Source organism: Ostrinia nubilalis, chromosome 9 (assembly GCF_963855985.1).
Source record: "Ostrinia nubilalis chromosome 9, ilOstNubi1.1, whole genome shotgun sequence".
NCBI classification, from domain to species: Eukaryota; Metazoa; Arthropoda; class Insecta; order Lepidoptera; family Crambidae; genus Ostrinia; species Ostrinia nubilalis.
The window spans coordinates 7,050,696-7,076,185 of NC_087096.1; the positions used below are offsets into that span (position 1 = coordinate 7,050,696).

General features: G+C 36.7%; 2 protein-coding genes across 4 annotated transcripts; one reads left to right on the top strand and one right to left on the bottom strand.

The window, feature by feature from the left end:
* The first annotated feature begins 6,902 nt into the window (after positions 1–6,902).
* Positions 6,903–21,756, top strand: LOC135074488 (uncharacterized). Of its 3 annotated transcripts, XM_063968793.1 has the most exons (6): positions 6,903–7,054; positions 17,098–17,169; positions 18,941–19,075; positions 19,618–20,262; positions 20,365–20,473; positions 21,423–21,756. In XM_063968793.1, the coding sequence occupies exons 2-6, from the start codon at positions 17,109–17,111 to the stop codon at positions 21,475–21,477; spliced, it is 1,005 nt and encodes a 334-aa protein (XP_063824863.1). In that variant the 5' UTR covers positions 6,903–7,054; positions 17,098–17,108; the 3' UTR covers positions 21,478–21,756. The 3 variants fall into 3 exon arrangements, with proteins under 3 accessions (XP_063824863.1, XP_063824860.1, XP_063824862.1); XM_063968790.1 differs by having other exon boundaries at positions 19,618–20,473; XM_063968792.1 differs by lacking the exon at positions 6,903–7,054 and adding an exon at positions 13,741–13,869 and having other exon boundaries at positions 19,618–20,473.
* On the bottom strand, positions 21,586–25,240 carry LOC135074487 (lysophospholipid acyltransferase 7-like). The gene is made up of 7 exons (XM_063968789.1): positions 24,896–25,240; positions 24,303–24,616; positions 24,066–24,217; positions 23,625–23,836; positions 23,368–23,541; positions 22,988–23,126; positions 21,586–22,623 (listed from the first exon to the last, which is right to left on the bottom strand). Exons 1-7 carry the CDS (start codon positions 25,123–25,125, stop codon positions 22,375–22,377), a joined length of 1,470 nt encoding a protein of 489 aa, XP_063824859.1. The 5' UTR covers positions 25,126–25,240; the 3' UTR covers positions 21,586–22,374.
* Between the last annotated feature and the right edge of the window lie 250 nt (positions 25,241–25,490).

Below are 25,490 nucleotides of genomic sequence, written 5' to 3' on the forward strand. Positions count from 1 at the left end.
TATACATAAATTGTCAACAAACTTTCGAGTGTACAGTCTCCAGATGAGTGGATACTACATGGACATTTGACATGTTTTTTGTCTTGTCCATATTCATTTTCAGGCCCACTTGTTGAGAGGCTCTACTTAGGCCATCGAGCATTATGCCTAGATCTTCCACAGTCTCAGCCATGATTACGACATCGTCCGCAAATCGAAGGTGGATGATGTACCCGTTGATATTTATGTTGAATCCGCTCCAGTCTAGAAGCTTGAAAACATCTTCCAGGACGGTGTTGAACAGTATCGGAGATATGACGTCTCCCTGTCTCACCCCTTGCTGCAACTGGATGAGTTTCGAGTCCTGATTCTGGAGACGAACCGACATTGTGGCGTTTCCGTACAAGCCTTTCGATGTATCTATAGTCAATTTGGCACCGTTGGAGAGACTGTAGCACTGCTCAGACCTCGATCGAATCCAAGGCTTTTTCATAGTCCACAAACGCTAGACAAAGTAGTAATTACCTTGATAATTTCTTTGATTTTACTAGTGTTTGGATTGACTGGTGGCATTTTTGTTAGATGTTAAAAAAAATTGCAACTACTAATTAATCATTTAAAAATATTTCTTGTTATTTTAATATTACACAATTTGGATACTGTATCTCATGTTGATAGCCCAATAAAATAAATAAATAAATAAATAAACACAATATTCTACGAAGTGATGGAACAATCTTCTTAAAAATTTATTTTAAGGCGTTTTTCGTATTACTTTATTGTGACTTATCTTATGGTTTGGAGTAAAAGCGTCTTTATGCTTAAAATGACGTTTTTCATCACAGAGTCCACATAACTATCAAGGCGTGCCCGTCCATTTCCCGTCGGACACAAATGCCGGTTTTCCCATTAAACTCCACAACGACACTACTGATATCTGCCGAACTATTTGAGTTTTAAGCGTGGGATTTTTACAGCATGCACTTTTCGCGGAGCGCTGATAGATGGTGTTGTTAACTCAATTTCTCCCAATTTCGTATACCTAGTGACGGTTTGATTATGAACGTGCGATATCTTGAAAATAGCTCCCTTTGGAATATTTACAAGCTACAAATTGACGAATAATGGTTCTCCCCATTGTTGTTCGATGCTCGTTTTTAAATTACTATGTTGTTAATGTAACATATTAAAGCAGCAACATGTTTGCACTTGCCGCTCTGGTTATAAACGCAGCTGCATTTTACTCCTGTGACAACCCTAGCATGATCGATCTGTAATAAATGCAATGAATATTAATTTTATAACTTTCTTTAGTCATTTCTAACTAATCTTTAGTCATATTTTTAGGTTAGGAGATTACTTACGTTTAAACTTGTTTTATAGGGTGTCGAGGTCACCGATGTTTGACGAATGATGGTGGCTCAATAAATAACTATTGCCATTAGTTCTCAGCTCTTCTACATTCCTCACATGCTCTGCTAGTACCAATTTTTTTCCTTTAGCTGAGTTTGGGGTTGGAAACTTATTGTGTGTTTTACACACTCAAAACCAGTTTTTATAATGACGTCCATTTCTCCATAAACATTTTTTATTAAATTCCATTCAACGTACCATTTATTATCTTTTAAAGTACATTTTATTTACTCTAATCAATAAAAATAAGAAAGTCGTTGTTGTTTATTTTTTGACATATGCCCCTTAAAGTTTCGTTGGCAGATGGCGCTAATGTCGTGCACGTTCCCAATATACGTTTATTCTAGGTAAATACATTTTTGTTTTACTTGTGATTAATGTTTTAAATGACCTATGTATACCAAAAGTGTTACCTCTCATAGTCATCTCATCTCAGTCATAATTACAGGGTGGCCCAGAAGAAAGTTCACTTTTGAAAATTCAAAGAAACGAAAACTGTACATTTTTGTAGAACTTTGACTATTGCAATTTAAAGGAAATTTAGTGCAATTTATTTGAAAATTTACTTTCTTTTATAAATTTTATCGTACATGTGATTCCCTTGACGTTTACAACATTCGGTCAACATACATAAAAAGTTTGGTAAACTTTCGTTAGAGTTACCTCGAAATGGATTCAGGATGAATGAATGCTGCAGAGTTTTTGGATTATGAGAGTATACTCTGCTCATAAGGTAATCCCACAAAAAGAAGTCTTCTGGAATGAGATTAGCGCTTCTCAGAGGCAGTGAGATTTCACCCCTGGTTAATTGGTTTCTTGCATTGAAAGGATGATTAATTTTTAAGAGCGCTATACTGGTAGGCTTAAAAGCTTTTTGATTTCAAAGATGCAAGATTCACAAGGCTATGACCGGAGGACTTGGTTTCATCAAGATGGGGCTACGTGTCACACTTCAAATGAGAGCATTTAGATGGTAAGAGACATGTTCCCACAAAAAATATTTTCAGGCAGGGGTGACATCTCCTGGCCACCAGGAAGCCCTCATCTCACTCCAGAAAATTATTTTTTGTGGTGTTACATTAAGAATAGAGTATACCTTTATAATCCAACAACCATGGAGCAACTAAAGCTGAGCATTCGGCAAAAAATTGAAAATAGGTTTCGAGGTAATTCTAACGAACGCATTTCAAGATTTTGATGTATGTTGATCGAATGTTGTAAGCGTCAAGGAAATCTCCTTGGCGATGTAATTTAATAAAGGTTAATTTAAAAATAAATTTCATTAAATTTCCTTTGAATTGCAATAGTTAAAGTTCTATAAAAATGTACAGTTTTCGTTTCCTTGAATTTTCAAAAGTGAACTTTCTTCTGGGCCACCCTGTATGTCTCAAATGTAACATAATTTCACTACCGCCTAACGCTCGCTTAGGGCTACAGAAACAATTTCGTGCACAAATAGCTTTTCATTTAGGAACTGTCTCGTAAACCACACAACTTGTGGACATCCTAACCTGTACGCACGATATTGCAGGCTGCCCATAAACAGACGAAGGTGCCTCCTAGACCGGGGCTGCGCTATTGCTAGAGTAACGAGACGAGGAAAAATTATATAGTTAATGAAATGAAACAACTTTCTAGGAACCTGCTTGTATTGGAGTTGGAGTTTTATAAAGATCAAAGGATTGATTAGAGTGCTTTTTACATGAACATGAGCTAGGTTTAGTAAGGTTTCTGAACTAAGGAAATAAGAGTCAATGAAAGCGCCTTGGACATTTTATACTGCGCCATCTAGTCTCTGACTCAACCTTTTTGAAAACACACTAGATATAATTATTTAGAGAAATGTACCTACATATTGAACATCCAGACTAATAAAACAATTTAAATTAATAAAATATCTTAATGCATCTAAATGTTTCTGTAGTTCGGTAATTAAACCAGTCCTAAACTAGTTTTTAAAAAATGATTTATCCAGGCCTAACCCAAGAATTAATCAATCGATTTGAAAAAGATTAACGTTACTAACTACTCGCAGATATGAAATTAATCTCTTATTTACAAAATGATTAACCTACCTGAACTCTTTTCATAATTTAACTTGTTCACCACATTATTATGATAAAACATCCTCAGGAAATAACAGAGCATTCATTTGTTATTTCCATAAAACTGAATCTGGTTGTTATTCGTATGAACCCGCAGAGCGTGAACAAGCAAGCACAAAACAGAGACCACACATGCCTTGCGTTCACAAAGGAATAATTTATACCTTAATTAATTATTTTTGGGATTTTAAACCGTTAACTTGTTACTTAAAAATTAGTAACATAATATTATTATAATGTTGTTCATTTGTTTTAACACAATAGTTTATGACGATCAATTTCCACAGCAAGAGAGTTGGCAAAATTATGTTATTTCCTATGTTTGCTCTGGTATTTAGTGTATTTCGAACATTCATTTCAGAAACAAAAATTACTAGACATGCACGAGTCAAAATCTAATTTAACTTCGAAACAAATTTCATATCTCGCTGAAAAATCCCCCGTACCACGAAAAACGCTTTCGGAAAACACGGAGCGCAAAAAGGTACAGCATCTGTATCAAAAACGGAGCAGGAGCAGACCAACTCTGGAAGTGGAATTACTCTTCACACTCCATATCTCAGTTTTATTTTGCAGTTAAGCGCAATGGCAATGTTTTAACGCGTTTTTATGCCGAATACAGCGGAAATAAGGAAGCGTGGGGAGAATTAAAACTAATGGAACGGTTAATTTCTCATGAGAATAAAGCTGCGCTCGCTCACGCTAACTCCGCCTCTGGTTCGCTGTACCTTTAACTCCTGATCGCGCTATTTTTTACCCTTTTTAGCTGAGTTAAGCCGAAACGAGCATTGTGACTTTACCGCAAATGTAACTTCATTTATTTTAACGCAGTACTTACGTGGTTACTTAATGGATTTCGGTAGGGAGTCGACGCTAGGCCTTTTTATTTCGAACAAGTAGATCTCATTTTTTACCGGAAGGGGCTACTGTTATCTTATCTTTTAAACTTGAAGGTAGAGATTACTCGTGGGTACCTCTCTGTTTTGTTTTTGGGTATCTGACTGATTACTATAATTTTATCGATGGTTTCCCCTATTTTAAGTTTACTTAATTTATATCCTCATTTAACTAACTAAATTTTCCCAGGTTCCCTTTTCGACGACTGTAATTTTATGATCACTATGTTATTTTTAATGAGTAGTAGTATCAGAAATACAAAGCCTTGATACAATTGCCTGTATTCCTTTCTCATACAATGTGTCCATAGACTCCATAGGTAACTAGTGAAGTAGGTAAGTACTCGATCGTAAGTCCGACCGAATAGCAGCATTGAACTTGCACAATGCATTCAATAGCAGCAATAGAAGACGTCCACTGTCCAAATCGCATTCAGTTATGGCGCAAGTACACTATGCAGGAAATTGGTCGAGACGTCTAGTGAAAACACGCATTTCAGTTAGTTTCGCCTGTAAGTCGCCCATACTTTGGTGTGCATGCTCGCGCTTCGTCTCGACTCTCGGTCAATTTCCTGAATAGTGTGCTTGCGCCATTACAATTGAAAATGAAGGGTCGATTCTGAACCTTAACACTTTGATGTCATTGTAGCAGCAAAACACCTTACAAGAAGTAAACTATTGTATCCATAATACGCGCCATCTAACAATATTTTAGCACATACCTAATTAAGTACCTATGTAAAACCGAATGAATCAAGTTCTGGGCTTAAGTTTGAGGGATAAAATTATTTTAATTCTAAACGCAAGTAACTTACTTACCTAACGTAGGCAGGTAACAGGGGAATACGTTCTGCTTTATCCAGATCATTAGTCAAACAAATTAATCCGAAGACAGCATAAATATTTCACAACTTTATATCTTTGCAAATTGTGTGCAAGTGTTGCTTATTTTAAGTGTCTGTCTGTGTCTGCATTTGCGGGCTAATTAATTTAAGAGAACGCGTCCCAGTCTCGAGACGCTCGCCTTGCAGCTTAACAATTTGAAACTTGAGTAAGGTTATAAAAACTTGCATATTAAGTCCCTGGAAAGTTTAAACACAAGCAAAAGATGTGCCATAATCTTTATCGCCCATGCAAGGAGACCGGCTATGAAACCACACGTAACGTTAGACGTCGTCTTATAAACTTTACTGAATTAAGTAGTCTCTAAGTATGAAAAAACTTGTTTTGAAAAAACGGTAATGGGCAGGGCATGTAAGTACAATAGCACACAGAACTCACAGCCGATGGGGCAGCAAGGTGGTGGTGCCAAAGGTGTAAAATGAAGGATTGGAGGCCACGTACAGCGTTGGACGTCTACACACAAGGTGAGCACTTAGGTTCTATCATTTTGATAGATGAAAACTCTTCGAGAAATTAGCTCCGAAACCCACCCCCCTAAAGAGAGATACGGACCTGCCCCAATGTATCCCCCTGAATACGAAACAGTGCAGAATATAACACGTTACAAAGCAGTTTTCCCAGACCGGCAATGTGTGTTCTCAAATTCAATCCACAATATTAATTTAATAATAAATAATAAATAAATCATTTATTTCCCCTCACAAATGATTTATTTATTATTTATTATTAAATTAATATTGTGGATTGAATTTGAGAACACAATTTCGCTATCCTATAAGGCACACTCGAGCAAACAAATAACCTAAGCTCGAACTAAGCCAATATTCTGCACACGTACGGTTCGCAACTATCATCATAACACAACTGACGGCTAAAGATACAAGGAGACTGTACGCAATGGAAAACTTATGTATTTTCTTAACGTTTTTTGAGAGCTAACGAAAACCGAACGAGCTTAGGAAACTCTTCGAGTCGTGCCTCCTTTGAATAGGTAAACAAGTTAGACCGTGTAGCGAAGTTCTGTGTAATGCCAAGTGAAGCGTAGAATTTAAATTTACATACCCTTGACTACGCGGTTCGATTGACTGGAATACAGAATTAGTGTATTTTTGTGGTGATTTTTGGCCAGGTGTACCCACCTGTATTCTCCGCCAATTAATAATAGGATTAATTTTATTCGTATTCGATCTGCAGAGACGCAAGAGACACAAAAGTGGTGTAATGATGCTAGTCCAAATCCTAAGTTTCTCTTTTAGAATTTGGATTAGGTATGTCATGAAAAAACATTTTCGAATTAAGTTATATTTAATTATAAAATATAATTTACTTATTAAGAATAATGGAAGCATTCACTCCCAGTCAACCAACGGTGCCTGACAGGCATTTATGTTTCTGATGCAAATTATAAGATTAGGTTACTGTGACTATAATCTATACTCAAATTATTATGCTGTTCGACTCAGAACTATTAGTAAAGCATGTAAGGAAATAACGTTTCCGTTACTAAATCTTAACGTTATTTATTTCTTAAATATCTGTGTGCCAAAGCTCGAAATATTGCAAAAAAAATACTAACGTCACTTTGACAGCAATGACAACTGACTTTGACAGCTCAGCACCAGAGAGAGAAAAATACGAGTTGTTGTTGTCTGGATTTGAACAAAATTACTTTATTTGACCTTGCAAAATACTATTACACGCACGAGATTGATTCAGTTAATTTCCTCCTACGAAGCCGTACTACAGCTGAACGTCTTGGTAAGCGAAGTTCTATTTTTAATAAGAAAAACAAGCTACTAGTTTTCGACGATGTTTTCTAGAAATAGAAAGTTTAGGATAAATTGCTACAAAAAACGTATCTTAGCATCTTGTTATCCGCAAAATGAGTCATGTTTTCTCGTTGTTATTGCAAATCCACTAGGTATTTTGATTCCTCACTATAACTTCTTATCCACTTAAATCAGTAACAATTTAGTAGAAGTAGGTACCTAGCTAATTGTGGAGTATAAAATTGTTACATTGACGATTAAACTAGTCTGTTTTATCTCATGACGATAATTATCCTGTTAAGATCAAGGTTATGTCTAAATGTATAAAAAAATTGCAAGGCTGTTCATATCAAAATTATAACTTTGTTAATCTTACAGTAAATATTTAAACATTGACGCTAGTATATTTTGTTTATTGCGTGATTTATAAAATATCCTTACAATAAAACAGAATAATGTAGATGTATTAGTACGTAAACTTAATATTTAATCCTTAGACATGCATGAAAGCTTATAAAAAGGCAAATCAATGGTCGCTTGCAACTTGTGTTATGCCGAATATTATAATTGGTATTTTATTTGACTCGTATTTTATTTTATTTATATTATTATAAACAGAATTTAATGAAAGAATAATTTAAAAAAGTATGAATAATGCAATTACCTTAATTCAAATAAGCTTTGAAAGATTTATTTATACCTAAATAATTAAGTCTCTTAACATATTAATATCGTAAGTAAAATAAGAGTTGACTTTAATGCCCGTATTCACATACATTACTATGAGGTCTCACAGTGCATGTGGATGCACAGGGTGACACACGAACCAATCACAGAGCTCTATTAATGCTGTGTGTTCAATTTGCTGCTTCACTTAAGCAAGCATCATTTGTGAATATGGGCGTAAGTGGTTTATAAATAAAGGATTTTAGTAAATCCTCTCCAGCTTTATTTATTCATCTTCATTTTGTGCTGTGATTTATTTATAAAGGCTTATTTCTGTGTAAAAGAATCTAACTAGATATTGAATAGCTAGTTCTATTCTTTGCATGGTTGGAAGTAGGAACTGAATTGATTTATCCTGTGATTATTCAGTTAAGCTTGAAAATCTTTGTATAGTTAACAATAGTATAGTAGTGGTGGTTGTGAGTTGTGACATCAGAAGGACTAAACATTTAACTGTTATCAATTACCATGTAGTGTTGTGATTGAAGTTTTTACTTTTACAATTTTAAAAGTATTTGTGCTGAGTAAAAAAAAACTTTGGGTCAATGAACTGACTAAATAAATATTATGCTTGTAGTCCAGTCAATGAAACTTTACTATTATGAGGTGCTTTTTCACGAATAATACTTTAAAAAAGATCTTGTTTTTAATTGTATCTGAATTGCGCATTTTCAGTGCTAAGATCTTTTTTCTTCTTTCTAATTATTTGCTATGCCGAACCCAGAGAAAAACTTCATCATCATCATCATTTCAGCCATAGGACGTCCACTGCTGAACATAGGCCTCCCCTAATGCTTTCCACGTTGATCGATTGGTAGCAGCCTGCATCCAGTGCTTCCCTGCTACCTTTACGATGTCGTCAGTCCACCTTGTAGGTGGACGTCCCACGCTGCGTTTTCCGGTACGCGGCCTCCATTCCAGAACCTTGCTGCCCCATCGGCCGTCAGTTCTGCGTACTATATGCCCTGCCCATTGCCACTTCAGCTTGCTAATCCGAAGAGAAAAACTTAAGATACTTATTTATTGGAAGGCGCCAATGACGCGCGCGCGATAGACCGAAATAATAGCGGACGAAGCTGCATGCTAAATGCTAGTAGTATAATGTAAATGTTTACAAATTTTACGATTAAAATCATCTTTCCACGATATATGGGCTTGGGCATGGCGGCGCATAAAAATGTCCAACTCTGTGAGCGAACACTTCCTTTAATGTCAGTGTCCCAGTGCCCGGACTTGACCGTACAATTATGGCTTTCTGCCAGGAACAACCCGCTAATGTCACAAAGCCGAATGAGCGTAAGTCACGTTTCACCCCCATAAACCAGCAATTCCAGATTTTAGAGATGTTCTGCAATCTATACCGCTCGACATGATTCGTACAGGCTTTTACATCAGTAACCACTTCGATTTTTGGGTCACTTGTCTTAAAATAAAATTTCCATGAATTAAAACATTTTGTATGGCTACTAAAGCCAAAAACGCAGGATCTTATAATATGATAATAAAAAAAATCTTATTTTTTTTTAAGCATAAGACTTTTAAAAGCTCTCATACAAAAAACTGTTGACGTACCTACGACTTTAAAGCTTTAGTAAATCGAAAACTGGTCTGGGAAACTACATAATATTTCACATTATTATCAGTAACTTGAATAACGAAAAAATTATCTTTATTCGTAATTCTGTCCAGACTCCTCGGCACATCACTAACAGTTTCGTAAAAGATCGCTACATCGCAGTAGCGGAAGTTTCTTTATAGCTACGACGTTGTGGACATTACACAGAATGTAACAATCATAAACTTTAGAACGTTACTAAAACTCAGAAATATCATTTTCCATGCGGCATTATGGAACAGCGTAAATTGAATTCGGTTCTGGAAGATATTTTCTTTCTAAAGACACGTACGAAGCATAAGCACATGATGAAATTTCTAATTCTTCTTCCCAGTAGTCAGCCCACATACTTTATGTAGTGTTATTATAGTGGGAAAGATCAGGGACTCAGGGTCCTTCATTGCATAGCTAGTTTCTATCCAGTCGAAAACCCTTTAGACTTACACCATGAAAATGTCTGGAACATTCTGTAAGGCTTTTCAACTAATATCGCCGTGGTTTAATCACAGATTACTTACTTAATAGTTACTACAATGCTCAGATTCGGAGTAATCGCCTAGAAAGATTCAAGTAATCAAGTCCCTTCTCAGGCAGCTAACTTTTCATGACCAATCCCAAATATTACATTACAAACTAGTAGTATTATTTGAGTAACTAATAAATGTATGTTATTGTTTTGCCATCAGAGACCCATTCACAGAATTTCAGGTATAGTTTGCACATTTTAGCGTAACATTGTTTTAGTTGAAGCGGAACAATACGAATTCGTCCTTAATTTTATAAACCAACGACCTCTTTGTGAATGAAGTCAATATGATTATTCGTACAAATTGGATAAAAGCGAGTTGTTTGCCTTTATTTGACCTTTGCCATTTAGATATTCTATTTCAATTGAATACGTCGTAGCTATGATAGTGATAATCACAGCGACCTTACCCCAACGTTGCGTAAACTCGGCATACATACAATCCAGGGTTTTGTTATAAGCTTAAACTTTTAAAATAAGGACTAATAGGTGTTCTAGAATTTGTGATAATAGTCTTGGAGAATCAGCTCCGATCGACCTCATGAATGATGGCTAACTTTTGTCCAAGGTTTAACTTAAAACTGTCATTGAACCTGCAACTAATTCAATCAGGAGATGATCGGAATAGTTTGTAGCTAAGAATCAACCTCCAGCACAAATCATATGACAGATGACAAACAAAGATTTAAAATAACATTTAAGAAAAGTACATTCATCAGGGATATGGGGACCCATCAAGTTAGCTGTTAATCGCTCGCCAATAATGACTTCCAACAGCTGCCTTCTGAGTCAGAAGTTCTGACAGACGCTTACGTATAGCTCCTTCTCACGCAACCTTTTTGCTTCATTTCCTTGCCCTTACCTTAGTTAAAAAGTGTATCTTCATTTCTCTAATTCCACAGCATTCCATTGTAATTGATTTCTAAACAAATGCATTTCCACTTTGCTCAATATGGCATTTCCTCTAGCCCAAATAAGCTATTTGTCTCTCCACAACCTCTCGTCTCTTCGTATCATTTCTCTGAATTGATTGCGTGTTTATACAGAGTAGACGCTTTGCCAAAACAACTCTAGTAACATCTAACAAATAGTCTCTACATAGAACACGGCTTTATCTTGTTTCTTGATGGCATGACCGCTCTCAAGGATAGGATGTTTTACACCAGACTTGCATGGAAAACCTGCTTTTGGGGCTCATTGGAATTTTGAAAAACGAAACGCCAATAAAAACAAGTGTTTTTGTCTGATAATCATACCTCTTAATATCTCAGACACTGCTCGTATCTGTTTCCGACTCTTTGGTGTCGTTTTTGGTAAATGTATTTATTGTGTTACGGTTTTTTTTATCTGAACTTCTAAGGGCTCAGTTAGTTTGTGGAAAAAAGAAAAAAACAGGTAAGAGTAAATGTAACTTACCTACATCAAAAATAATATGATGCGATTCGATGTAAATGTACAGAACCCGTTGCACGCTAGTCCAAAACGCACTTGTTATTTCTCACGCTAAAGGAAATCATTGTTGTGTCTCTGATTACATTGACGATTAGTTTGTAGGTAGAAAACCCACGCTTTGACGTAGTATTAATATTATTATTTTGCCATTAATGAGTTTGGATGATTTTGCCATTAAAAAAACATGAAGATGAAGAATAATTTAGATTTATAAACTAAAGACTTTTTGTATGTACCTGAATGACCTTTTTAAGTTGTCTGACTTTAAACATAGTCAGATCTCAAAATTTAAATAAAAACTAAGTACAAAAATATTTTCATCATCCCGATGAGTATTCTTTTACAGGTTTTATCTCTGCGGAAAAGAACTAAATCTAAGCCAATCAACGTGTCGTATAAACATACCTAATTCATGATTGTAACAAAAATAGCCAAAAACAACGATGTAATTCTAGGATGTCATCATGACGCAACGTTTAGCACCTCGCAAAAAATCTATTTCAAACTAATATCAATCTTATTCCGTTTAGAAACTTGAGGCCTGCGCCGACAGACAGATTTCGTTACCGAACTAATGGGCTCAGGTCGGGTCCCTGGGGTATGAAACTACAAAAACCTGAAAACTATTCTGTTAGGACTAGCCTCCAGCTACACTAGGGTAACCATTTCTTGCTCACAGCGAACGATGGAAGTGGTATTGTATGATTTAACTAATGGTCGAATCTTCGATCAAAGATTTCTCATCTTGCCCCATCTCACTTAGAATCGTATTCACAAAAATGAAAATCAGTTTACACCATTTTCACGGTTCCAAACCAGGACTACTAAAAATATAACAAACACATGTTTTTGTGTGTCAATAAGTTTAAACTTTAAATACAGATTCCCAAATGACGCCTCTTGTAAGCAGCAGATTTCATATAAACTTATCCGCTACTCCGCATAAGTACGCAATACGCATTAAAAAAATATCGTATGCATTATGTAGATTATACGTCATTTTCCAGAAGAACTGACTTTTATTCTCTGAATCGATAACTGTTTCTAAACATTTGGCAAAGGTTTTCTCAATTGGAAAATATGCAGGAGTACTTTTAGCAAGGAGACATTTAGTCGCATATGTGAGTTATGCCCGCCGCTCAATACCCGTTATCCTCTTTGGCCCTATTCCAACTGATGATTAACGTCACCCCATTATTCGTTTTATTAAAACATTTTCCATTTATTCCCAATTGTACAGATTCTTCGGTCGTTACTTCAGCTGTTTCTTGCTCATTAGACGTCGTCGATTCGGAATTGGGGACAGATTTGTTGATAGTCCGTTTTATTTATACAAGTAGAAATATATTTCTATTAGGTAGGAACATTGTAAATGTTTTGACATTTTCTAATTGCTTCGAATTAATGATAGCATTTTGTTAAATATCTCCGAAGATTAATATACAAGCTATGGTAGCAACGTTCTTGCAACTGGGTTTTCTTTTTAATTGTCTGCCAGTCAATTAAACACGCTAATGTTTATTATTCCAAGTCCCGTCCTATCCATTTGTTTGTAATGTTACTAATTATTAAATACACGCCATTCGTTAGTACAGCTGTGTGTGACCCAACTGTATTTAGTATATGATTTGATTGTACGATGTTTTTGTGGACAAAAATACTGATGACGTAAAATTTCAAAGAACCATAATTTTTACAATAGATAGTACTTGTGTCTTTGTCCAAATGATTGTATTTGTTTGGCAGTTCCACTTTGTTTCGGGTGTAATCATTCACCCTACAATGGCCTGAACTTAAGCAGTAATTTTCAGACTGTAAGCTGGAGACATCATAACTAACAATACGGTCCATATTAATGGCTGAAAGTTTATGGATCTAACGTTTTGAAACTGCATTAGCCTTTTGCGTATACAAAACACGAATTAATCGGACAAAGTTTAATCGCAATTAAACTAATTGCGTTTATACAATGATAAGAAAACTAATAGCATCATAGCATCTGTACAATTATAAATATTTACGAATATCATAAATTAGGTATGTAGGTATAAACTTCCAATGATTGAAGCGAACCATTGAAATAACTAAATTACTGTTAGTTAAATTTCCAAATTAACCTTTATTCTCTACGATAGGTAAAAGGAGTAAAATAATCCACGCGTAACCCTTCCTAAACAAACGTATTTCCCAGCTTTAGATTACTACGAATAGCGGATTACTAAGGTATTTATAGGTGAGCCGAGCTTCCGAGATGTAGCATAAGGTAAACATTGTTACGTCTTGTATAGTATGACTATTAAATGAATGATCTCATTTACAAATTACCCGTTGTTATCTCTCCAGGCCCGAGTCCGAGCACAGAGACTTCAGTCATTCGCGGTTCAAGTTTGTGTGTTATCGTCACCTTGTTTTACGCAGTTCTGCAACGCGGTCGTGAATTTGTGATTGTCTCCATTAAATAATAAAGGAAGCTAACATAACTCTGGTGAGTTCTGCGAGTCTGCTATAATTTTGTTTGATATTCCACGAAACTTTAGATTTTGAAAATAAGTGCTTAAGCAAATATTCCTTTTGCGGAAATCAGTGTCAGTTAATGCAAATATAATTATGTTAGAACAATCTTCCTATAAATACTTTACTTATGAGTAATTTGATTAATCAGTGTATTACTAAGCACGTAGGTAACTTATTTGTTGAGGAAACTTTGCACTGAATTGCCAAGACTGCCTCTTTGGGGTCTTACACAAATATACGCCGGCTAAATCTCTGAGCCGTCCCGTTGTGTACGAGCTTAGTTAAGAACGAAAATCTGTAAAGAGCCCACACGATTCCGGCTGCGGAACATTTTATCTGGCGTCGGCATCCCACGAGCGTGAAGTGTGAACACATCGGAGATTTCCGCCGATATAAATCCCGGTGTGCGACACCCTCGCTTTACACCCGTCGCATCCCCCTGCAATCCCTGAATTTGTGGACTGGAAGCCGGCAACGATGCATCGCCTCCGGAATTTGAACGCGCCAAATCTTGCGACCAACTATATTCTCACGGATCGTCACGTACTGGCATTCGGCGCGGCGTGCTCACATTTGTCATCCGCTTTTCCCGTGTCAATTTGTTTACGCTTTTGGCATATTCCGATGGAAACATTACCCACGCCATTAAAGCAAACAATGGAGCCGGACGAGTGAAGCTCGGAGGCGACAGCGGGCCGTTAACACGGCCGTAACAGGCTCGGGTGATATATGAGCTGCGAAGTGGCTTGGTGCCGCTGTCACTTCGCACACCACCGCCACATCGCAAAAAAGATAAAAAGGATTCCGAAATACGATTCACAAGTGGGCTGCCGGAAATGGGTAGAAAGTTACCGAGCACGGCTTTTTGTCGGGCAATATATCTCGCGTATCGCTATCCAATTTCTGCTCTATGGCATGTAATATCCCCCCAGGGATCCTTTTAATTTCTGCACCGCGGCGTCCTTTTTAATCAGGGCTTCGCCATTAATTCTAATCTCATCAGCACGAGCGCACCTGTGAAATGGTCGTCACATGCGATGTCCTGGGATTTAGTTCAATTCGGATTTACTAATGATTCAGACTAATGACTTGTTCTTTGATTTGCGTTTTTTAACTCGATTCGAATGGACGAGGAAATATAGACCTTCGTACATCTGTGTCGACTTTCAACCGTGTATTTTCGATTCTATCCATTTCATTCGTAGCGAAATGCCGTGTGAGCGACAACGACAAATAGAACTGAAAATACAGAAACGGCTTTAAGAGCTAAGTCCCGACGGTCCTGTAATATTGGCATAAGCGGCCACTACATTCGTTCGATTCCATAGTCCAATAGATTGTCAGGGAGTACTCTGCAAAACGATTTTGATATATCGGCTTTATCCTGTCTCTTCCGCTCATGCCATAATTTTTGGGTAACGACCAGAGCCGATTATATCGAAATATTTGCGGAAAGAGTAGTCTGATTCATAAACAATTCTATAATGAGTTATTGCTCATACAATCGAATAGATTTTTGTAAATGAGAGCATTTGAATGTATGTGTTAATATGTGGATGAAACGCAAACAAAACAACACAGGTATTTAATATTTTACTCAAAAGCTGTGGCAATTCAATCGAACCATGCCGTTTCCAATTAACCTTTTCATTTTAGCGCAACCTGTGGATCGGGTCCATTGATTTTTCCTGTAATTCAGTATTTAGAGCGAAATTGTTAGACGTCGCGTGACCGCCCGACCCACGAACCCTGGCCTTGATTGACCTGCGTGACTTCAGGGCGCGGTGTACTGTGCCAGCCACTCAATCCACTAGTCGTTTTAGGCTAGCTTCATTTGGTTCTTTATTTGCGGGAGTTAGTGGAATTCAGTGTTTCTGCGGTGACATTGTAGAATTATAAACTACTCTACTACTACTCTCATGGGTCCGTGTTATGATTGAGATAAGTGAACACATTTCTCGTCGTCATCTTTTGTTGACGTTCTACATTTAGATACGCATCATTCGGTTTTTTTTTATCGTCTCATTATGAGTTGTTGTGATAATATTATTGTTCATTGGCACTTCTTGGAATTTTTTTTGTTTTTTATACAAAAAAATATCATCATATTAATAAAATAGAACATTTTCTTTCGGAAAATTACAACAATTGCAATGCTAATAAGTGGAACATGCTTCATTTTGCCATTACCTACATTACTTATTCTTACAGCATAGGTATAAGTTATGGGTCATCAGGCCTTATCAAAACCGTAGGATCTTTAGAAATCAGCATCATTAATATCAACATAAAAGCTTTTACAACGGACGGTTGCATCCAGCTAATTTCGCCAAACGTCCCGCTTTAAACAAAGGCTACAATGCCACAAACAACTAACGCTGTTCTCAAACGCTTGCACATAGTCATAGCTCTTTCATATCCGTAATTTGTCCGGCTCTGCAGTCGCGACTCTCTATTTTACTGATTCAGTAGACTTTCAATGCAGACTTCAGAGCAATGTTCAAGGAGAGTGATTTCAGACACATAGAGTAGGAATATGACTGTAAAATTGCAGCTATGGTATCAATTTCAACACCCTTTTTCCACGGAAAACGCCGTCAATTGATAAAGACAGGCAGACTATAAAGATGACGGAAAAATTCCTCGCTCGGGAGAATCCTAGTCTACGTGCAGCTAGTTTAGTCTGTGTCCCAATATCAGGACCAGCGTAAAATCTTTATGCTCACACGGCTGCATCCAGCCAAATTGACGGAACGCCCCGGTTTTCAATAAAGGCGGCAACTTGCCTCATACCCGCAAAGCGTTCGCCCAGCACCGCTCGCTAACGAGGTTACACGGAACAGTTTCCAGGGAATTGTTCAAGGAATGTTGCTCTGTCATAAACTTGTAGAGCTGACGGCGGAGTACACGTGCGGGCTGTTACATCCCCAACTTTGTTACTCTTTCCATATTGTTGCGAATAACAGCTAAACGCTACACTGATGTGGAATGGCCGAGGCATGCTCGGCTGTAGTTGAATTCTCCAGGCGGAGTGTTGAATCAGCCCTTGTTACATTGTATAGATCTCAATCTCGAAGCTTTACGAGCTTAGCTTTATATTCATCAAGCTGCAATCATCTGCTTAGTTCTACTCGCAACACGTATCGCTACTCATCCAAAGTGTAGTATGTTATAATTCATGGTGTTTTATTTGTTACAGTGCCCACCGCGATGGATTGGAAGACTGCGCTAATAGCCTTCGCGTTAGTTCTCTATGCTGACGGATTTTCAAGTAAGTTTTCCCCGTCTAATTTGGCTTTTTTTCCTTAACTAACGTAGTGTTTCACATTTATAATTTCCTTATTATTAAGTATGTGTAAAAGACATCATTGCTAGAGCAAAGTTTTAATGATAAATTAATTTACTTACTATTTTCATGTCTAGATGAGTAATCATAGTGTCAGTTGCGCTTTTAAACCAAAGCCAGGTCTTTGTTAGTTTAATGTAACAAATTATTTTTAAGAAAGCATTGACAAAACAATATAAATAACACAAGAGATCAAATTGCAACGATTCTTGAACTCGTGACTCAAACAAGATCTCGCATCGCGATACCTAGAATCGTTTCGCCCATTCTTGGTCAGACTGTAGCTTCCGTCTTCGGGCACGTACATCTTGCCTGTAAGATATTGCTCAAATCCATTACCTAATGCACACATAAAACCAACTCGCTCGCCTCGAAAATAACAAAACAATGAGTTATGATCCGGTCTTATGATGCTCTTTTTATTCGTCTTTATTGCCTCTAAAGTCGCTCCTCAAGTTGTCTCGAAACATCTAGCGCGGAATCCACGCGTTCTCACTTTCGGCTTAAAACATTTTCGACGTAGATTTGCCTCTTTATGGAGCTCGCAAAACAGATTTTATTGCGGCAACAATGCTATACGAAATTTCACTAAAAGTTTTGGACGATATTATGACGTCATTATTCTTATCCAGGGGCTAAAGCGATAACCCGACCGTAAAACTCGGTGTAAATCTTAGTAATCGAAATGTTCTTAGGAGTGTGACCCTGTGGGTGGACATAGACCCTCTTTATATTTTTACCCCATTCCTTTTCGATAAATTGTTTTAACACCTAAAGAATAAATTGTATAAATTGCGCGCTAAATCCAACAGTGTAATGTTCCCGTATTATTTCCACAACACTGGGTGAAACGTTACCAAAAGGAGCGAATAACAACAATCCATTATTTTTTATCCAAACAAATGAAGGCATGAACATACCCATTCCTGCATTTATTTTATATAGGACGCAATTGCCTTCCTAATACGGTATTTGGCAGGATAAAGCACGAAAAGCTTATACGAAAAACAATTCACTGGCAAAAACCGTTCCGTTTCGGTTGCCTTTTATTACGTGTGATATTGAGTCTCGAGGAGGTCGCCGAGCCTAATCTAAGTATATAATCTTGTATATGCAAATATTCCCTATTCCCTTACAACCGAATTCTTTACCCGGTCACGCCTTTCGGGTTATAAAAAGGGCACAGTTCCCGTAGACACAGCGGAATAAAATATATTCATGCGATATTATGGAGTTTTTTTACATTTTCTAACAGGTTTTTCACCTGGGGAAATCTATTTTGCTATGAAATGGGAGTAAATTGTGGACACGTCTGTGAATAGTCATGATGGCCTGCAGACCGCCCCTTGTCAACACTTGACGAATCGGAATTTTTCAATTTGCTTTTGGCTATTTTGTGGACGCGGACAGACTTTAAAAGTTCTAACCCAAGTTAAAATCTATAAGGATTACGATACGTATTCACTGATTAAGAGAGTCTTACATTTCAATGCAAGAAGACAACCTAAATGAAAGCAGGCTTTCGTAATTTTTCTCGTGCTAATTTAGAAAATGTGAAGTGCCTGTCAGGTAAAGGAAGTTTCTTTGACTAAGTACTTTACTTTTTGTACAGTGCGACAACTCCGATCCCAAAAAATAAAAAAAATCCCAAGTCCGACATAGGTACATAATAAAAAATATGCTATTGAATTTTCAGAATACGGCCGAACATGCAAAGACATAGGATGTCTCAACAGCGAAGTGTGCGTGTTAGCTGAGGACCCCTGCTCCTTCGGGCACTCGTCCAACTGTGGGACATACCCCACTTGCAAGAAGAAGTCGCAAGTTGAAGGTGAGCAAAAAGTTATTTTTACAATTCGTCAGAGGGCGTAGTGTGCGTGAGTTTACATCAAACGCATTCGATATCGACTGCGTTTTAAAAGTTATGAAAATTTTAGTTCTTGAAAGTTTCTGCTAGGGGCGCTGTACAATCCGTCATACATTTAATGTCACTTTTTTTGCGAAATTGAATGAGTTTGACGTAAACTTACACTACGCCCTCAGTAGCAATGTATCGCGTTCGTGACGTAATTTCAGCCTACACATCCTTTATTTACGGTTGGATATTGCAGGTTCCCATCCCGCTTCTCTTTGTATAAACCAAATAGAGTGTAATCCATCCAAGGTTAATTAAAACCATCAGCAAGAGATATCTGTAACATAGTTTTTCTTTTCAGTATTAGTGAGGTGAAGTCCCCATTAACACTGAAAAAAAAACACAAAACAACCAATCGCAAATATAAATTTGTATTCCTTGAATAATCAAGGATAGATAGACAACATCCATGTACTAATTACCTACTTGTTCTGACTTTTGTGTACTTTTCATTTCAGGATCACACGCAGAGCCTGCGAAGCCATCTGTGACAACGCCCAAACCTCAAACGCATAACTTTGACTCAGCTCCTAACTACCCCGCCCCGGCCCCACCGTCGGGAGGAAACTCCCCTTACGGAGGAAGCTCCCCTTACGGAAATAACTCCCCATACGGCAATAACTCCCCTTACGGGAGCAACACTAACACTGGTGGTAACTCCCCGTATGGAGGCAACTCCCCTTACGGGAGCAACACTAATACTGGTGGTAGCTCCCCGTATGGAGGCAACTCCCCTTACGGTAGCAACACTAATACTGGTGGTAACTCCCCGTATGGAGGCAACTCTCCTTACGGAGGCAACTCCCCATACGGCGGAAACTCGCCCTATGGGGGAAGTTCGCCTTACGGAGGGTCATCCAACGGAGGGCATAGCCCATACGGAGGTAATTCCCACGGTGGCTCTAATCCCAGCCCTTTCGGAGGTTTCGGTGGCAGTTCAGGTAGCAACGGAAATCCCATCGACAGCATTCTGAACACCATAAACAAATACGCTGGTGGGAACACCGGCGGCGGTGGCACTAAACCTGGAACCGGCTCAGGCGGATCAGGCGGTTTCTCCAACATCTTCGGAAGCATCCTTAGTGATATAACCAAGAACGGAGGTTTGAACAACTTATTCAACTCGAGACCGATTATGGAGAATCCTAATTACTCTTCTTATAGCTCCAATTCCAGGAGTTCTAACCCTCAGTATTATCCATCAGGTCAACCGAGCTATCAGACCCCCACCCAAAACAAGAATTACGGGCAAAGCAACACCCACCATAGCGCGGGCACCACACACAAACCAGTGTCGTACGGATGGAACGTTGGGTAAATAACGTAGATATGCGTAGTTTCTGGTGTGGTGTCGCTCGGTGTAATTTTTCTTTCAGCTTTGCATGTCGCGGGCACTTTTTCTTTTATTTCTTTTTAATTTATATTAACTGCAGTTTACTGTTCATACACTAATTGACATCACATAGCAATGTAACCTAAATCATGATATAATTAGGCAAGATTTTATTTGCAATGTAATTGTACATATTATGTGATAAAATATTGGTTTTAAGAATTATGTACCTACGATTGTGTAAATATTTCACATGAAATAACAAGTTATAGGTATTATAAGCACATTACCAGTTTACTAGGTCACAAAGAACAAGCTTTTATACAAATACTTAAATGGTATTGATAAATGATCTGATTCCTGAATTAGTTAAATACCGTTCACCGCAATTAAGCTTTATATTATTGTTTTATGGTTTAATTTTTTCGTCGTCTCATTGTGTTGGATAATGCTTTACATTTAAATTTTTTCGCCAACGCTTATGTATAAGTAATTTTCGTACATTGTAAGAAAATAAGAATTCTCGAACTAACCAAGACATGGGACTGCTAAAGTTCGCTTTCTTAGCCATGGTATTCAGTCATGCCTTACCTTCTTTTACTCAAAATAACTTTTGTTAATATTTTATAAACAAGGCTTGTAAGTTTGAAGCTAATTTAATTAAGAAATACTAAGGTCTTCGGAGGCTAACATGATAATTAATATTCTCAAATGTACACTCGACGGCATATCAAGCGTAACATTTTGCAAAAGTTCTTATTACTGATGAATAAAGGTCTGTTTTCATATTCAAATGTTACGGCTGACGTGCTGTTTTTATATGCACTTTTACAATGTATTATACAACTATGTTATAAGAATACTCATTTGGATTTATTTATCAATATTCTGTGCCATGTTTTACATTCCTACTGTGCATTTTCATTTCAGTATCGCAATGGTAGTGACGTGCATGATACAACGATATATCCAGACGTCCGTATAGTGAATTAGTTAGAATAAAAACAAAATGTTATAAGCCGCAAATAATAAAGCTTATCAGCTTATTCGAAACTATTGGGATTATAAATGAGATTAAAATAAAAAACTCAAATTGAATCTCTTAACTTTAATAATACAGACTAGAAAACATGAGCAATAAGTAAATGGCTTACAAAGTTATGGTACCTCAGTTATGATATTGTAAAACATAAGTAAAATATTGAATGTTTTTGTTCAGAATTTTAAGGAATGTAAAGTTACCATTAAAGTTTACAAAACTGTACATTTTGTTTTCTAAATAAGTAGGTATCCCTTTATTAATTCTAAATTCCCTAGCCCATAATTCCCCATTACTCTTACAATGATCTACATTCTAAGCCAAGATAAAATACTACAGTTATTAGTGTTTGTTCATAAAAATCTCAACAAATTATTGCCAACAAGATTCATATTCTGGCACATGTACTTTTCATAATATTTATATTATACCTACTCAAATTACATAAACTTACTCAAACTTACTCTTTACGTAATAATCTAACAGTGAACTGGATAGTAGTAATATCATCTCATAAGTATGTTTTTTTTTAAATAGACAACATAAGTATTTTTTTAATAGTGAATTAAATTTTAAATAAATTATGAATTAGATCAACCTACATTTAAAATTTTGATACAGGTATCTTTGAGCTACTATTGTCTTAATTCATAATTCTCAGATTCAATTTCAAATTATACTCTTTTAAATAAAACAATAAACCAAAAGCAGCCAAACTGAATTTTTCAACAAATATTTTCCGTAAAAATATTTACTAAATTAACTAACAGAATAATTCATCTAATAAATCTACAAAATTCGTATAAAAATATCTCTATTTATGTCATGGTTTAAATAACTTCATTAATTGACCTTACTTTTATCCGTAGCAGCACTTTCACCCGTGTTTTTCTTAGGACGACTTGCTTTATGTGCTTGATTTAATACTATACCTAAGATTAGGAATGCAAGCCATACTCCGTACCAGTAGTGGTAAACAGAAGAGTAGTATATCCAAATGCGATCGAATGTGAGAAGAAGGAATGCAGCAGCTTGATAGGACTCCGAATGTGTCCTCAGGAACCACATAATAAAACCGATGATCTTCTTTTTCTGTAAGCAAAATTACAATCAATTATCTAAATGTTTTAAGGCAGACAACAGGGATAAAAGCTTTTATAAAATTCAAGCATGTGACGTCACATATTTTATATGACGCTAGTCTGATATGCAGGAACAAGCACACAACTGCTTCCGAGTTGAAACGTTACTAACCCCTAGGCTACACATTATATGAAAATTCGCGCCATCGCGATGTGTATAACCAGGTGTTCGCGTACTTTAGTTATTTTTTGCATGGAATTGGACTCGCTCTACTGTCACCCAAATGTTATCATCACCATGTGTGTGGTCCAAGGATAGCAAGACACATAACGAAAGTGACGTTAAACTCGAGAGTACGAAGATGAGGACTTACCATTCCTGTGGCTTCCTTATAGTAAAGTTTGTAGTAAATATCCTCCGCCATCAGGTAGAAAGGACAGAAGTAAATGCAGAAGAAATACCCGGCATGGAATCCGTGCCAAATCACCGATACAAACAGCGCCACATGGACCCTAAAAATTGTTTAATTGATGTGAGAAAACTTAAAACCTGGTATTTAATATTTAACCATTTATTTTAAATACTATCTTAGGGCTTCCGTGCAGGTGACCAGGCCACGCAGCTAGGTCACTGCAGCCAACTATTTATTTCGTGGCGCGCATTACGAAGCCTGGCTGCGCGACAAAATTTTATACATTCTAGCCGCGCGACTTGGTCGCCTAATGCGCGGGGGCCCTTAAAATGTATACTTACTTTAATATTTTGATTGGGAATCTCTTATAGACAACCACAGCCACCCAGTATTGCACAGCCTTATTCCAGACTTTCATGGAATCACGGAGGGTAACTACAGTCTCACAATTCCAAACTTCCATTGATTCTACTGTATTGAAATCATATTGAGCATGTTTTGCTTTTTCCTCAGACCTAAAATGAAATGATTTTTTGTATTAACATTAATGGACTTGGATGGATTATAGTAAATAAATTAATAAAGGAAAATTTATTACATTTGCTTCAACTTCAAATAGCCAACAGTTGGCCCATGGCCAGTTCTATTGCGACCTTCTACTGGATAAGCTCCGAAACCAGCTGAAGTGCATACACTTTCAGCTAACGTCATGCCAGAGTAAATGCGTTGACGGAATGCTGCAAACAACACCCATGGGTAGAGCATTCTATATATGAAGTTCCTATTGTTATGCTCTTCAGTTAATATGTACTGAAAAAAAAATACAAAATAAAAAAACAATTCAATAAAAGTCCGTACAAACCTTGGGTAACTTAGAATTTCTGTAAATTAGGTAATTTTTACAAAATTATAAATATGTAGGTAGAACTTTTTTTTTAAATAATTACATAAAGATACCCAAGGTAACTACCAATTTAAAATAATTACTTATTTTTGTTATTCTTTGTTTGATCTGAAAAAAAAAATTAAAAAAAATCACCTCCAAAGGCCAAAGGTTTGAAAGTCCCAAGTACAAAGAAACATACAACGGTACAGTTTTCAATGTGTTGATTGTAAAACCGGTGCAATCGCAATATTTGCTGAATGGCAGATAGAAGTAGTCATTGAAAGTTCTGTATCTGTAATATGGACCTGTAATAAAATAGGATCTTAGTACATTTCTAAAGACAGTTAAATATAATTTTTATGAATGAAAATACTTTATGAAAACAATCACCTGTAAGCAGACCCACATAATTAAATGAATAATGGAAAAGATCAATCAGATTAGGGTTGATAAACTCAACAAAGTCATCGTCTTTTTCTTTTATTACCACGGATTCTGGTGGGACGTCTTTCTCTTCTTTCTTTTTCTTAGTCATCGCTAGCCAAGATCCATTTATTTCAAACGCAACTCCCACCACTCGTAGGACAATAATCATCTGTATGAGATTCGTTTGACCCGAAGATAATGGCAATCCAAACTTATCAGCCAGTCGAAAGAAGAATAAATAGCCGAACATAAGGAAAAATGTAGCTATATGGCAATATCTGAAACAAAAATATTTCTTTTTATAGTTTATAAACTAGGTACGAGTAAATTAAAATATGCGAAGTTGAAAGGGCTACATCGATTAGCCTTGAATAATTAAAACTTGATGAATTGTAACGTTACAACAGAATGAATAATAAGGTAGGTACTTAACACACAACGTTTTAGGAACAATAAATGCGGTACTTTATCCCAAAATTGTCTCAGTGTGCATTTAATAAGTGAAATTAATTTGAAAAAATGTTAAATAAAAAAATTATAAGTTTAGACTTTGTTACCTGACTGTTGTAGCTTTTATAACCAATATTCCTAATGTCGCCGACAATATGGGATGGATTGCGCTGTATCCAGACACGATAACAATGAGCAATAAACCAAGCAAAGTTCCACTCCATTTCTTAGCTTGCACTGTACCCAATGACCTATAAAATGGCCCTACTGCAACACTGAATAGTAACAGCGACAAGTAAATGATATCATTCTTATTCTTGGCTAAGAACGCCCACATTTTAGTGGCTAATTGAAGGATGAGATTTTATAATAAAATTCTGCTGACATTCGATTTATTAGAAAAACTTCGAGCCGAAACACAATCACTCTTCACACAACAAAAATTGACACTGACAGTCATAGAGAAAAGTAATAATACATAGGAAATAGAGAACCCTCTCTGTCAAATTTTTGAACCTACTAATTGACAGCCTGGTGTTAAATTCCCTGTACTTAACCTACGTATAACGCTCACATACATACATAGTACACGCACACATACATACATAAAGTCCACGCACACATACACACAGTTCACGCACACATTTTGTCGGCCGTTTGGTGTAGTGGTTCTAAAACGGACTACTATGCCGAGAGGTCCCG

Coding starts and splice junctions, on each gene's coding strand:
- LOC135074488 (XM_063968790.1), top strand. CDS start 17,109: ATGGATTGGAAGACTGCGCTAATAGCCTTCGCGTTAGTTCTCTATGCT. Junction 19,076..19,617: donor GAAGAAGTCGCAAGTTGAAG/GTGAGCAAAAAG, acceptor TTTTCATTTCAG/GATCACACGCAGAGCCTGCG. Junction 20,474..21,422: donor TCGTACGGATGGAACGTTGG/GTAAATAACGTA, acceptor TTTTCATTTCAG/TATCGCAATGGTAGTGACGT.
- LOC135074487 (XM_063968789.1), bottom strand. CDS start 25,125: ATGTGGGCGTTCTTAGCCAAGAATAAGAATGATATCATTTACTTGTCG. Junction 24,617..24,895: donor ATAAAAGCTACAACAGTCAG/GTAACAAAGTCT, acceptor TTTTTGTTTCAG/ATATTGCCATATAGCTACAT. Junction 23,127..23,367: donor TTCCCAATCAAAATATTAAA/GTAAGTATACAT, acceptor AACAATTTTTAG/GGTCCATGTGGCGCTGTTTG.